General features: G+C 40.7%; 1 protein-coding gene across 2 annotated transcripts in view; it reads right to left on the bottom strand.

Annotated features, from left to right (window-relative positions):
* Positions 1–2718: 2718 nt before the first annotated feature.
* Positions 2719–16042, bottom strand: part of LOC119656266 (tubulin beta-3 chain) — a 90724-nt gene continuing 77400 nt past the window's right edge. For both annotated transcript variants that reach the window (XM_038062689.1, XM_038062688.1), the window contains 2 exons: positions 4801–5045; positions 2719–4736 (listed from right to left, as the gene is read on the bottom strand). In XM_038062689.1, coding sequence (XP_037918617.1) covers positions 3786–4736; positions 4801–5045 — 1196 coding nt within the window. In that variant the 3' untranslated portion in view covers positions 2719–3785. The remainder of the gene's footprint in view (positions 4737–4800; positions 5046–16042) is intronic.

Here is a 16042-nt window from a genome sequence, read left to right on the forward strand (position 1 = left end):
CGAGTTTTAAGTGGGACTATAAAAGTAACTTCTTCTTCGTTTTCCTGCATATCTTGCTTACCCTCTCATGCTCAGCTAAGAGGTGCCAATGACGAATCCTTTTAAAATGCCATTACTTTTTACAAGGACATGACCACCACAAATGTTTCGGCTGGATTGGGGAGAAATGATCTTCTGCCTCTCCCTTTTTGACTATTGCTGGTGTTTAAAACTAAAAGCTACCCTTTTTACCTCAAAATAGCCCTACTTTGAAACACTATAACTTTCTAAAGAAGGATATCGATACGATTCCTCAACGGAATTAGAACAAGGAAACTCTGGTCTTTCTCTGACATATCTTCCCCTTTGGGGTAACGTCGAAAAATTAAACCTAACCATAATAGCCAAAAAGTTTGTGGCGCCACCCACATGCCCAATTTTCATCAGGATTGATGACGGGGGACCTCCCCCTTCTCCTTTCCTTCCTCTATCCTTTTTTTACGTTGCAATCGCCATTTGTATTATCTTCTAACAGAATATCCAAGCGCTGGTTATTAAACTCTGTAGCTCTGCCAATTTTCAGTGTATTCCTGAACCTCAACTCACAGAGCCGAAAATACTTTTTGAAAAAGACCCGAGCGTTATTTCAATTAGTTTGAAAAGCACTTTGAATTATGCACACATACAAAAAGTGGCAATGGGGACTATTCTTCCTGGATAGATTTGTCAGCCCATATTATGCTTAGTAGCTAACGAAGTTTAATCGTTAGTCCTGTAGTCATCGTTTTTGAGAATTCCGCCAATGTTCCAAGGTGGGGCTTAATGCTGCTTTGCTATTTGCTAGTGTTTTTAGTACTTACTTGACTTTCTTGAGCGTAGGTGTTCATAAACAATATATGGCTTATATGGAAATCCAGAACTTACCTTCCAGGAATGAATCAGTCAGAAATCCTACTGATCTTACTTGTATTAGGCTGCAGGATGATCTTAAATTGAGTGCCTTGAATTTACGATAGAATCTGCAGATATGGAACCCTATGTCCTTGTCCTCAGTCTTTCTGCATATTTTTTGCTCTTGAATTGCATCCGGTAACGCAATATACAACAGTTTTAAAGAATTTATGTGAAACAGTTTAAACCTGTACACCGAACTTTCCAGAGCATTCAACGACCTTGCTATCTATTTACAGATCTCTCCCTTTCGGCATTGTTCGTCTGCGATAAAGGAGACATAGACCTGACGTTATATCTGTTCGTCATTTCGTCTGCCAGGATATCAATCCACATCATCCCCGAGGTGACGAACGCAGCATCATCTGAAACGGCCCTGAACGCGGAGCACTGCCTTAAGGCAGTTATTTTGTAGACTGCACTCAGTTTACTAATATTAAATAATAATAATAAAATTCCCCAACCTAGAGATGCACAGAGCAAAATCTAGTTCACCACCGTAGCCATAAGTAACCTGGAAACATACTGCAATATTTGCTGGAACTACCCTTTCCGTGAATTGCATCTTCGGCCAAGCCCGTAGTCAATTCGATGTCATCAATGGTTGATTTGTCGTTTCGGGACCCATACTGCCAATTTGAAAAGAACCGTTGATTCTCAATAACTGGTAGTAATCTATTGTAACTTCTGCCGCTTCAAATATCCCCTCGTACATGCACGCTTCGAACAACTCAGCGAAAACGCTTAACATTTCATGGCAAACTTAAGGACCCTATACGGTACGCCATTCAGAACCGGAGCTTTGCAGTCTCATATTCACCGCAGATCTATAGTAGCTCTTCTCTGGTGAATGCCGTAATTGGTCTCACATTGGAAGGTGTCAGTGCCTACTCTTGCTGGTGGGATAACTTTTGGATGATTTTTACCAAGAGGGCAGGGCAGTGTACGTGATCTGCGGAGATAGACGGCCTTTGAATGTTTCCATCATGATTATAAAGGCGCTTGCCCACGAGTTTACGTCCGCTTAAGAACAAAACTCTTGAAAGCGTTATCTCTTGCTCCGAGCTTCTGGGTTCCTTATAGGCGCGCTCTTTATGCACTTGATCGATTCTACCTACCGCCCTCTGAGCCGCTTTTCTAGCTCGGTGGCTGACCACCAGTAGTTCCCCCTAGCCATAGACGCGTCACATGCTTTGGTGATGCATTTGGTCACATGGACAGCTCTTTCCGTAAAGACGTCTGTTTTATTAGATTGGTCTAAGCACACCTTACACACCAGGCTGACATCTTTCTCGGTTTCGGACATGATTTTTCTCTGCCCTGTGGCACCACCCATAGCTCAAAGGTTGCCTGGTTATTACTGCAGGTGTAGCCCTCGCTAACAGTACCGGGAAATATCACGCGCCAGTGAAGGGCTGACAAAGGTTATGTCAACGGTTGAGGCACACCCCCTTTCCGGAAAGCGTTTACAGCACCTTCGTTAACCAGAACTATATCTAACTGCGCAAAAGCATCTAATAGAGTGCACCCTTTGCATTTGCCCCTGTTCCACCCCATACAAGGGCCCAAGCATTGAAGTTACAGGCAATCACCTTTGGAATACGTCCCATTGCGCCGAGAACAAGATTGTCAAGCAAGCACCTCATCTTTTTAGTTCAATGCACTGCAGTTTGGTAAAGCCTACGTTCTTTTGTACAAATCCTTTAAAACGTAAAAAAATACATCATTTTCCTTGGTAGTGAAGTTATGAGCCATAAAAGCTAGCATTAATCAAAAATGAACTCTTGGTACATATTTAAGATCGCAGTTTATTAAAAGAAAATGATAGAAAGTATATAATAATAATTTACGTTTGATACAAAAACATTGCAAAATTCATTAATCTATTAAATGATTCTTTCTTAATATTCTTTCCCTCATTTTTTGGTAAATATAGGCAATTTATATCATACGACAACCAAACAAATGGGGTACCTATATGACAAAATAGTAGCTCTCAGATTTAAAAAAGTCAAAATAAGTTGGTCCTCTTCGCTGTTAGATCGAATCGCTCAGTCTTCGAATTCTTTATTTCGATTGATGTTGTTTCCATTGAAAATAATGATGTAAATTATTCGTTATCATAGTTACTGTTAGCCACAATTTAAAAAAAAATCGATTGGAAATTAGGACGTGACAAGATGTTAATAAGGCAATGGGTGAATCGTACATTTTCCCCAACAGTTGGTCAATCGGATCTTATAGATACTTTCAACGTAAAAGTACTCTAAAGGTAATATGGATGATATCGTATTTGATGAAGGCAATATAGGATTGCGAATATAAAAGAGAAGTATGTGGTTTACCTAAATTCCAGCAAAAATAAATAATTTCTAAATGTAATAGAAAGTAATAAAAAATACGACTAAAGTATGTTATTCGTATAAAAAACAGTTTCTGTCGTTTTTAACTTACAGCATAAAGACCGACAATATATGGATGTAAACTGAAATTGTTGATATTCAATGGTTACACATTTTAATTGGTAGAATATATGTTAGCATATCAGAATCAAGCTCCAGAGTCAATAGTCATGGTGTACATATTTTTACAAAATTGACGTCATTTAATGAGCCTGAGCAAAAGGAAGCCTTAATTTTTTAAATTAATAGGTGTAATGCTTCCTCGTGGACTAGATATCAAGCCCATGCTGATATATATAGTATAGTAAAGCTAACTAAAATCATGAAAATATTTTATCGTAACCCACTCAACTTACAGCAGCTTGTATCCACAATTGCCAGTATTTAATTCAAAAGTAACTTTCTCTGATGGATACTAAAGTTAAATTTTAAAAATTACATAAGGCTTCATTCTTAAACACATTCTCCTTCAACTTCATCAGCTACTTCTCCTTCAAATTCATCATCCGCGGTCGCTTCTTGATATTGTTGATATTCAGATACTAAATCATTCATATTACTTTCAGCCTCAGTGAACTCCATCTCATCCATACCCTCGCCAGTGTACCAATGCAAGAAAGCTTTCCTCCGGAACATAGCCGAGAATTGTTCCGAAATACGTTTGAATAGTTCTTGGATGGCAGTGGTGTTTCCAATGAATGTAGAGGACATCTTCAGTCCCTTCGGCGGAATATCGCAAACGGCTGTCTTCACATTGTTCGGAATCCACTCAACGAAGTAGCTGCTGTTCTTATTTTGAACAGCAAGCATTTGTTCATCAACTTCTTTCATGGACATTCGTCCACGGAACACAGCAGCTACAGTCAAGTAGCGTCCATGACGTGGATCACATGCAGCCATCATGTTTTTAGCGTCAAACATTTGCTGAGTTAATTCTGGAACAGTTAGGGCTCGGTATTGTTGGGAACCTCTTGATGTAAGTGGAGCGAAGCCAGGCATGAAGAAGTGCAAACGTGGGAAGGGAACCATGTTTACAGCCAACTTCCTGAGATCAGCGTTCAATTGACCAGGGAATCGTAGGCAGGTTGTCACGCCAGACATGGTCAGTGATACTAAGTGATTAAGGTCACCGTAGCTAGGATTTGGCACCTTGAGGGTCCTAAAGCAAATATCATATAAAGCTTCGTTGTCGATGCAATACGTTTCGTCTGTATTCTCGACAAGTTGGTGGATCGACAGAGTAGCGTTATATGGTTCCACTACAGTATCAGATACCTTAGGTGATGGGACCACGGAGTATGTATTCATAATTCTGTCGGGATACTCCTCACGTATCTTTGAGATCAGTAGTGTTCCCATACCAGATCCAGTACCGCCGCCCAGTGAATGAGTTAGCTGGAAGCCCTGAAATAGAAACAAGAATATAATCAAAGATTGTAACCAAACATATTCAGTAAATCGAACTCACCTGCAAACAGTCGCAGTTCTCGCATTCCTTGCGAACAACATCCAGGACGGCATCGACTAGTTCAGCACCTTCGGTATAGTGACCTTTTGCCCAATTATTACCAGCGCCCGACTGACCAAACACGAAATTGTCAGGACGGAAAAGTTTACCATAAGGTCCCGAGCGTACGGATTCCATGGTGCCCGGCTCCAAATCCAAAAGGATCGCACGTGGGACATACTTTCCACCGGATGTTCTTGTAACAGCTGAAAAAAAAAGAAAGAATATAGCGGAGGACATTAATGGAAGTTATAAATAAGCTTTACTAGAAGAAATAATAACTGAATTAACAAAGAAGTCCCTCGTATGAAAGGAGCTAAAAACATATTCGCCTGAATCTTTAGTAATCTTAGAAAGCTAATAATCTTTCATGTGCACTTGAGGGTATTACTGAATATTGTGCGCTCAGTATTACAACATGAAGCTGTTTCAACTCTGAAACAGCTGTGTAATCCCTAAACAGAAGCTGGTTGATGAGCACGAGTAGAGGCATGGACAAATTCCACTCGACCACTTCAAGGAAGTAAACATGATACTGGCCAATAATGATAACAGTTTAGGCTCGACTGAGGAACTAATCTAGGTTCAGCCGAAAGGGCAGAAGCGAATAGATAGATGGAGCTGGTGCCTATTGAGAAGGAGGGCTGGACGCTCTAAAGCTGAATCTTCGAAAATTTAAGACGAATAGTCAGCCGGAGGCGAATGCCATGCCGGAGGAATGGGACGAGGCCCCGACCCCGGAGAAGAGCTCTAAGCATTAATGAAGCCAATAGCCAGCAGTAAGATAGCTCAGGTAACCTTCACAATGCAAAAGACTAGTGCTGGCTCAATAATCCGGGTTTACCAGGGGCAGATTCGTTGTGTGCAGAGACGAAGTGTATAAATTATTTAGGACACCTTTTGCGAAAATCACATCTATAAGTATGTCTGCAGTGTACGTATTTGAACTAGAGCCCAGGCATGTGGAATTTGCACCCATTAAAAATCGTCTCTCCTGCCCCGGCCCCGCAGGATCACTATTTTGGTTATACTTCGCACGGCGGTTTACCTTCAGGCACTTGTGCTTTTAGTCCTTTAAGCTTCCCTCCCAATTACTTCATTCAGCAGATCGTTTTGCATTTCCACAGTTGCAGAGGAAACGATAGAACAGTTCCCCATGTATTCCTGCGTTCTGTTTCCCCTCCATCACTAGTATTACCACGTCTGATGCGATGGTGAAGGTAATTCTCGACCAGAATCACCAAATATCCAGGAACTCCTATATCAGCCAGTATCCATGATACAACATAGCAGCCCCCAGAATTCAAGCGTCATTTGTCAAATTCACTACAATGATAGAGTAGGCGCATTGAAAAGCGTACTGACGCTTCAAAAGGCCATTGTCGCTTTCGGCTATGGATAACAATATATTATAGACGACTCACTCCATCATTTTCCCCTTGGGATCCAACAAGTAAATCGAGTGATGTGGTGCTAACGCTCTAGCACTCTACTGCTACTTTATTGATTGTGGGAAGCATACTCCACCCTTTAGGCACCCCTTGAAGGTGGCGGAGAAAAGTTTGGGCCTAGTCTTCATTGCAAGCTGCAAAGCTCTGTTAGGACCCAACCCCCCCCCCCCCTCAAAGCCTTTCTTTCGATCCTACCACAAATCTCCTTAAATTCCTCGTCCATAACTAGCGGCATCTTACAGTCATTGCACTGGACCACTATTTACATTCGGTTGTTTTGGTGTTGAGGAGGCAGAATCGCAACAGTTTCTTTCAGAAGACATGAACAGGTTACCTGAAGCCACCCTAAGTGTTGAGCAATTGGTTTTATTTTTCGAATGCTACCTGTAAAGCGGCCTACAGTTGCCTATGTACCCCTTATCGACCGTTGTATTATGTATTTCTTTAAACCTTCGATAAAACCTCCTTGCTTGAAAATACGAGTGCTCGAAATTGCATTGTATATACAACCTTTGGCACCTTCGTGTGCTTACGTTACCCATTGGGTGGTCTGTGTGAAAGTTTCTATGGCCGTAATTCGTAATTCGTCGCTAAACGCGCGGAAAACGTGCTCCCATCAAAAACTTTCGTCCTCCACCCTGCATTCTGCAATATCCTCTTTTGGAGCTTCATTCACTTCTGATCTCCACGCAGAGGAAACGAAATACATACAAAACCTCACTGAAGACGTAGAATAACGTGGGTAAAGCAACAAGGCGAAATAACTTCAGAAAATTTTTTGAAAGGATTGAACAAAACAACACAGTTGTAGTCAAAGGCAAAGCAGTATTCTCAGTCTGCCTGAAAAAGGAAGTTGAAACATTTATCGAAAATGCGAAAAAAAGGTGTAGCTACCCTGCGTCAGAGAGTAGTAAGATTCTGTTTGACACCCAAATAACTAACAGATGAAAGAAAATGAAAAAATCGGAAAATTGCAGCTCATTAGGAACAGATTCACCCAATGAATACGTACCGCCGGGGAATTATCCCCAACACAGTTAATCAGAAATGTCTTTAACGATATGGCGGTATAAGTTGAAATTAGGTACTAGCACTGAGGAAGGAGGCACGTGGTCTCCGAAACGATTGTATGCGGGAAAAAATAAAATTAATTACAGGATAAGAAAAAACCTAGTTTTTTTTCAACTTATATACCAACTTTAAAAAAAAACATGGACATTAATTTCATTAAATTCATTAATGTTCATTGATATGACGGTGTTTAGGTGGCAGATAGGCTAGGAACCTATAATCTTGAGGGTATTAAGGAATTATCTGAGAGTCCGCCCTCTACCCCATGGGACGCTGAAGAACCAGAGGAGGATGGAGATCACATCAGGAATAACACAGGAGTCCACTCTAGGGCCAGATCTCAGCAGCGGCAAAGAGTTACATCGTGAGCACCTTGTGCAATCACAGAAACCGGGAGCTTTGCGGATGACGTCTGCTTACCGCACTGCCTCAGAATCGGCTGTGAGGAGTAATCCCTATTGGCCTACATGCTTAAGAATGCAAAGCTGTCTCAAAGTGCAAGAGACAATACTCAGAGAGATGGTTGCTCGTAAAAACAGCAAAACATACTGAATGAATAACAACTCTCTTGGTAAAACGAGTCAAGGGACAAATGGACTGCACGATTCATCGGGAACTTGGACCCGTGGTTCAAATGTACTTTCCTTAACTGCTCTTCAGTCTCACCCGCACAAGATTAGGAAGGCACGATCCCTGAATATGTGTTCTGCGATATCAGACAACATCGATCACACCTTTTTTCGTGTAAAGTGGAATGGTATTCGTCAGCAATTCTATGCAAACACAAGGGAGCTGAGATTGACCGGTAATGGGACAGAATGCAAAGAGTTCTGTGAACTAACAAATTCACTGCCTCCTCTGCATAAATATAGAATGCTCTAATCCACAGAAGAGTCAGGGCAGGGTGTCATCTGGGTAGAAGCATCAACAGGTACCATTTCTATTGCTATAAACACAACCAGAGGTTGTCCACAGGGTGGGGTACTATCACTGCTAAAGTGAAGTATAAGAGTTTATGAATTTCTGGACGAACTAACTAACGCTGGAATAAAGGGTAAATATCGGGCATCATACTCTAAAAATATTTATAAGAAAACTATAAAAGCTTTGATGATTTGCAAGTCCACACAGGACAGATAAAGCTGATCCCTCCCCCACCCCAAGACGATGAGAACATGTACAACGGCATCCTTCTGGGATTGACTCCTCCTCCTCTTCATTCAATCTTCAAAATGCCCGATATTATCAGTGAGGTATAGAATTGTCTAGTTTTATAGGAAATTTACATTCTTTCTAGGCGAAATCTCGATTACTGATACAACGATGGGGGCACACTGGGAGAACGTGGCAGTGACCTGCGGCTTAAACCACTAATTGATCACTTAACAAATCACATCAGAGGAAGGAGGAATAGGTACCATTAATAAAAGCAAAACATACTTCCAACCAATGAGTTAGCATACTAGTTTATGTCAGTTGGAAATATACATCTTAGATTGGTGTGCCTTAGCATCATAGTGGGAATAGTCACAGGTCACTGCAGGCTAAATGATCTCGTAGAGAGGCTAGAGATATCTTCGGACCAAAACTGCAGATTCTATGGGGAAGGCGATGAAACCTCTGTACTCCATGCATAACCGAAATGTGCGGTGCCAATGAGATATTGAAAATGTGTTGCCCCTGGTGCCAGAAATTTTCCAAAGGTCAAGCGGGATGTAAGATTACTAGGAGCTGGAATAAAGGCACCAGGATTTTCGAAGTAACCTTAAGGTAGCTACACCAGGGCGTAAGTCTGGGCATCATAGCACACTACGGTCTGACTTGAATATGGGCCCCTATAAAATGTTCACTTAAGAGGACCTATGTGAGATTTGCGGCTATATTGGAGACTACAAAGCTTCGGGATTATATTGAATTCCGAACTGATTTCTTGAAATGGCTGTCAAAACCATATCCAATTGGTTCACTAGCACATTGGAAAAAACAGAAATTGAAGATACCAACCGACATGCCAAAAATCATCCAACAAACTATGTGTTTTTTTAAAAAGTCCAAAGAAGTAGCTCGCGGAAAAATACCTATGGTACGAGGCGAATGAAAACCCAAAGGAGTGAATTGTTGTGACAAGAGTTCATTGAAGTTCCATATTTTGGGCGTTCGTCTTTCAGCGGAAGAAAAAACGATCGATTTTGTAATTGAGCTGGCAATGGTAGTAGTCGCGAAATACTCAAACAAATTTTGTGCATTCTTAAGGAGCTTTGGTTAACGATTTGCAAATATAGAAAGATTTTTTTTTATTCGAAACGTCTCAGGACACTTGAAATTAATCAAAAAAGGTTCTGATGAATCCCACCGTTTTGAAGGCCACATCAGATTCTCCGATACAAGAAATAGATCTTCTTTAGCTGTAGTAAATTACTATTCAAATATATTCTGTACTACCATAAGAGCCACGACACATCTGATTCATACTGAATTCGTTAAATGGTGACTACCTCCTTTGGAATAGATCGTGTACCATAATGCCAGCCATAATCAATCACAATGCCACCTCGAATTCTTTAGCACTTAGCAGTTATTCCCTTCCATGAATCCTGATACCACCATCGCATACTAATCTCTTCAAAAAGAACAAAAACATTGTTTTCATTGACAATGAAATAATCAAGATTATATTTCAGCTTAAAATCATTACCGCCCCCACACAAAATAAACCGCAGAGAACGTGTCACCGACGAAACCAATTGCATTAATAATCATAATTGCAACGTGATAGGTAATCCTATGTCCCTAATGCGTCTGGGTGATAAGAGACGTTGCAATCACCTCAGGTTCGGCGCATCACACTTGCATTTTATTGATCGTCATAAAGTGTAAACTGAGCCGCTTGCATGCAAAGTGCAATGCGTGTAATGATTATGCTCGTTCTTAATCGCATGGGCACACATGCGGATTCTTCAGTATTCTACGGTACAGTGTCGTAAATATTCTTGAATTCACTGGTTAATTCGGCGGAAGGTACGTGAACATGCTAAAAATCAGTTAGCTATGCGAAAACAATTGGATATGCATACTTGGATTACACCTTTCTGCAATTAACCATTGCACTTAAACCCGTTTTTATTAAAACACTCCCTTTCTGATGGATTATGCACCTTTTATACCTGATTAGGTTAGGTTGTGTTAGCAAAATTGGGGATTCGGAATTCCAAGCACTCAGGCCGCAATAGATCCATTGTGCTTTCAATATTGTATTACCCCGTTGCTATTTTCTCCTCCTCCAAGAATCAGAGTTTGTAAATTCTTCGTTGAAAGGGACCTTCCCGTCTTCAGTCTAAGGTAGTCGGCATTTGCACATGAAATGCAAAGCCGCCTATTTAAGGTTTTCTGCCAAACAAAACCTTATTAAAATCAGTTTAGTACCTTTCTGTCTGTCTGTCACATCCATTTTCGCAAAAACGGTTTAGTGCCTTTCTGTCTGTCTGTCACATTCATTTTCGCAGAAACGGTTACTACTATTAATACTAAATCTTGAGAAAGGTAGGAACTGTGTATCTGTATGCAGTGAACAACATCGTTCGAGGTTTTTTTTGATCGGTGGGAAATGTCCTACAAATCTCGCCCAGAAGCGTAAATCCGCGTAACCAAAAGCCATAGCAAGGCAGAAAAGACCCATTTCCCGTAAACAACCTCTAAAGCATCTTGCTTCAATCGACTTTCTCCCGACAATAAAAAGGATCTCCCTCGATTCTAATATGTGGGGAATCGAACTGACCAGCGCGGGAGCGATTCCATACCTGTGTGAAAAGTTCATGTTCCATTCCAAGAAAGGCAATTTATTCAACTCCGCTCAAAATCTTCCCTACACTAGCGTATCTATTAATGCTAAGGTGGTTCCTTTAGTAGTGCGTTAGCCGGGGCTGTTTCGGATGAAATTTGATATTTTAATACCGAAAGTCAGATGTTAGGTTTCACATCGCATATCGTATCTAGGTAAAGAGGGAAGGTCCGTTATGACAACGCTCCCAGCTAGGTTTTTCTGCGCATCTGAGAATTACTGACGGAGCATATTTTGGTAACGCTGTGTCAAAATCTCGCTTTGATGACTTCCAAAGGTGGCCCGATGCATAGCCATGCTTATATTACAAGTTAGCAGCTTAGTTGTTTTGCATGCGGCAGTAATGTGACCGGTGCTCAGGATCCCAAAATATCGCAAAGGACTTCAAACTGCATGCAGATTGAACGCACTCCGAAAAAGCTGCACAACACCCTACACGATCGTGATGTTCTGAAGGCTGAAGCACATCGGTTGTATGGTATGCAGCTGAACGAATCTGAACGAGGTCTAGGCAACAGGAGAAGAATAGATGGTGAACATGCAGTTTTTTAACATATACTAAACGAAGAAACTGTGAGACGAAATACCACCTCCACCCGTCCTAGGTTTGCAGTTGTAAGAGGCCTCAAAATATAATAATTCAAACCCAACTTAACAGGACGCAACCTAATATGGCGAGTTATATACTCGGATCTGAAGAGACATGGATAAAACGAATAAATTTTCTGCCAGAGTAAGCCACACGGAATGGAAACGCACAAAGGAGATAACAGCGAGCAGACCTGTGCAAGGTGGCAGTGTTTAAAGGTACCACGCATTAAGAAAACCTTTCGAAAAGCATTTTGAGGCTGGACCAGAACGGTGAAGCAATGTCAGAATGGTGATCCTGTCAGGAAATTGTCGAGAACTTTTGGGGGTTTTAGCCGGTGAAAATCAAACGTAAGCATGGGTGTATAATACCGCTTTCATATCCATGAAGGATTTCCTCTACAAATCCATCATGGATATTAAAGCGTTATAATACATGCATGCTCCCGTTTGATTCTTAACCGCTTAAACCTCCTAAAAGTTCTCGACACTTTCCTGACAGGATCACAAAGATACATAGCAAACCAATTGAAATAAGATTTAGCCTTAAAAAGTTGCTATTAAAAAAAAAATCGTTTCATCAAGTCCTGAAAAGCAACCAGAATAGGAATTATATTACTACTTGCAAAGTTTGTTCAACACCCTCTGTGGCAAGCAACTAGAAGGATGTACAACTTCCACTAGAATTAAGATACAACTCAAATATACATCTAAAAAGGGGAGAACATTTACAAAACAGGTGAAATTCCAGGCTCCTTTCTCTTTTTCTTTACGGTAGATCGACAAATGGAGATAATACCTGCTAAGAGCAAGTCGGCAAAAAAAATTCAAGGCAAAACAGGTAAAGCATCAAACTTTCGTAAATCGCAATTTCCAAGGCTATATCATATCTTGTGGCGAATAAAGTAATCCCCCGCTATAGCTTCTGAAAGTTGTACAAGAAGAGATCGTCTCATATTACGCTCCAGATAATATTGCCTACCGATTTCGTGGAATATAGCACCATCCTCTCGATAAAGTATCTCATAGGAACCGGATCTGCATAATTAAATAGCTCTTTTCAGGTAAGAGGAACAATATTATGAGATTTTTACTCCAGAAATGGATGCTATTGAGAAGCCTTTCTCTGGAAATGCATCTTCAAGATGAAAAGCTCTGTCTCAAAAATCTTCAGAGCTACCTATAACGAATTTGGTAATAGTTAGCTTGGGTATCTATATCTGAACAACCGACTATGAAAATTGATTACGAAATCAAATCGTTCTCGGATCCTTTGCTAGTCTCGGTACTGCTGAACCTTCTAAGGGAGGCGCGATTGTTGCCCTAGCTGAACCAAATGACATTATAATTGCAAGATAATTCTTCCATCTAAGCAAGAAACTAATTACTGCCGGATCCAATTGAAACTTTGAGGTTATCTGTGTATTGCCTGTCGACGGTTTCACTTAAAAATAGTAACGTCCATTTTGCCGTGGTAAAATGATGAGAAACCTCAACTATTAGCTCAACCAGAAGAGTTCTCAATACCTGTGGATATGTTAATCAAAAAGGACCCTCATCACCATGAAAAGAAAAATAATAGAACAACATCCAGATTGGTGACTAGGAAGTTGCGTCCAAATCTATATTGAATTCCGAGAAGTTCATTTTTAAGGTTTTGTGTAAAACAAAACCTTATTAAAATCGATTCAATGTCTGTCTGTCTGTCACACGCACTTTTCTCCAAAACGGCTAAACCGATCCGAACAAAATTTGGTGGACAGATGGGAGCTATGAAATCTCACGCATACAGCGGCATAGATTTAGGTGGAGTTTAAAGGGGGGCTCCCCATACATGCAAAGGGGGGATTCAAAATTTTTTTTCACCGGATATAGTTGTGTGGGATATCAAATGAAAGGTCCCGATTTGTACTTTCCCAAACTGATATTAGTTTTGGCATAATTTGCAAAGTTCGTGAGTAAGGACTCAAAATGTACGCACTTGAAGTGAGACAGGACTCGTTTTCGGAAACTACCCAACCTAAAAATCCGAAAAAAATCAGGGTGGTGCGCCTAGATGAAATCTAGGCCTCGAAATATGTCCCATTCCGATATCTGCTCAAATAAACTTACTAATAGTATATTACTACTTTTTAGAAATTTACTGAAAAACCCCCCTTAAATTCATCCTAGTACTTCCGAATTTTTTACCAGCATAGGGGACAATATTTCGTATATATGTGCCAAAGTTCATGGAAATGAGGCAATTAACGCCAAAGTTATAGCAGTTCAAACTTCAATTCAATTTCGCGCGAGTTTACTGCTTCCAAAAACATGCAAATCAGATGCTGACGTCATAATTACTCGGAATAATTGACATTCGCGTGGAATATTAAAGTCGCATTTATGAAGAATCTATTTATCTGCAGCCCTTTTTAAGGTTTTGTGTAAAACACTGATGTGAAATCTAATCTTCGAGAGATGTCCCATTCCGGTATCTGCTCAAATAAATTTACTAATAGTATATTATCAACTTTTAGAAATTGACTAAAAAACTCCCCTTAAGCTCATCCTAGGTGTACCAAATTTTGCACCGGCATAGAGGACAGTCTCGTGCATACACATGCCAAGTTCCATGAAAATCCAACTATTAGTGTCAAAGTTATACAAGTTCAAACTTATCAATTTCGAGCTGATTAACAGCATCCTAAGCCATACAAATAAGATGCTGACGTCATAATTAAGGAAAATAATTGAAATTCGAGTGAAATATTAAAATTCCATTCAAGAAGAATCTAATTCTCCCTAGCCCTTTTGGGCTAGGCATTTGCTAATAATATTAAACTCAGGGTGTGAGGCGTATGAGGTTGACCATTATCAACACAGAGCTTTCCATCAAATGATTTATTTAAATCGCTTTCTAGAAAATAGAGGGCAATGGAATTTTTAGCTATATTACACGGAGCTATCGTGCACTCGTCGCTCCTCACATCTTTTTCTTTTTCTTCAGCCATCAGTTCACAAGCGGGGTCGGCCTGTGGTGATCGGTTTTGTCATTTTATTTTATCAAATGCCTGATAGGATGTAGACCTTTAAATCCCCATCCAGGATATCAAGCCACCATTGTTTTCGCCGGCTTTTTGGTTGCTTGCCATTGCTTTCAATGTTCTGACCAATACTGGTTGATGAATTCTCGTTAATGTGAATTACGTGATCACACCATGGAAAACGCCTCTCTTGCAGTGCACGATCAGTGCAAACCCGTTCGATCGCGGATATTCTCATTTCAGACGTAATCAAAACGTGTCACGCCACCAGTGCAATGCAACATCTTCGTCCCCATTACCGCAAGACGGCGTTCATTGTCCTTTATAGTCGGCCAACACTCAGAACTATAGAGAGCGACAGACGGACGACATTGCAGTAAATTTTAGAATTGGGACGTGCACTGATACGTCGATCACAAAAAACACCAGTTGGGAATACCACTTCATCCAGGTTGCGTTAATGTGTGAAATAATTTCATTACGCAGTTCTCCATTGGCAGATAGCATTGACTCGAGATATTTAAATCGCTGAGTTCTGGCAATGGCAGTAACCTGCCCCTCGAGATATTTAAATCGCCGAGTTTTGGCAATGTCGGTAACCTGCCCTTCGAGATATTTAAATCGCTCAGTTCTGGTAATGGCAGTAACCTGCCCAGAACTGAACGATTTCAATATCTCGGGTCAATGCTATAAGCCAATGGAGAACTACGTTATGCTCCTCACATAGGGAAACACAAAACCTTGTATACCTGAAGCGTCAAGCTTTCGGTTTCCCGACTTGTTATTAGATGATTTTTTTTATCCATTTCCCAAGATTATACCATGTTGTTTGGACCGTCAGTAACAGGGACCGAACCAAAAATGAACGATTTAAGTATTTCATATGGGTGCTCCAGTGGTGTCAGTGGCGAACTGCACTATGAAATTACTTCACGCGCTAGCGTAACCTTAGGAATCCACAATCTATTGCAGCGTCGTTCGTCCTATCACCCTTTATACATAATATAGCCATAACTTCTGTCAGTCGATTCGTATAGCGAAAAATGTTAGGCCGCCGAAACTGATAACACTGCGCACGGAGAGTACCTGACTATACCCCACTTCCGTCAGACTTTCAGGTGCCGAAGGTGAGTAGCGCGTGAACGACAACATGATGAAGTTCGATAACTACGAAAAAAGAATCGCGATTATTGCGTTGCACCAATGTGGAAATACGCCGAAAAAGATTG

Source organism: Hermetia illucens, chromosome 4 (genome assembly GCF_905115235.1).
Source record: "Hermetia illucens chromosome 4, iHerIll2.2.curated.20191125, whole genome shotgun sequence".
NCBI classification, from domain to species: Eukaryota; Metazoa; Arthropoda; class Insecta; order Diptera; family Stratiomyidae; genus Hermetia; species Hermetia illucens.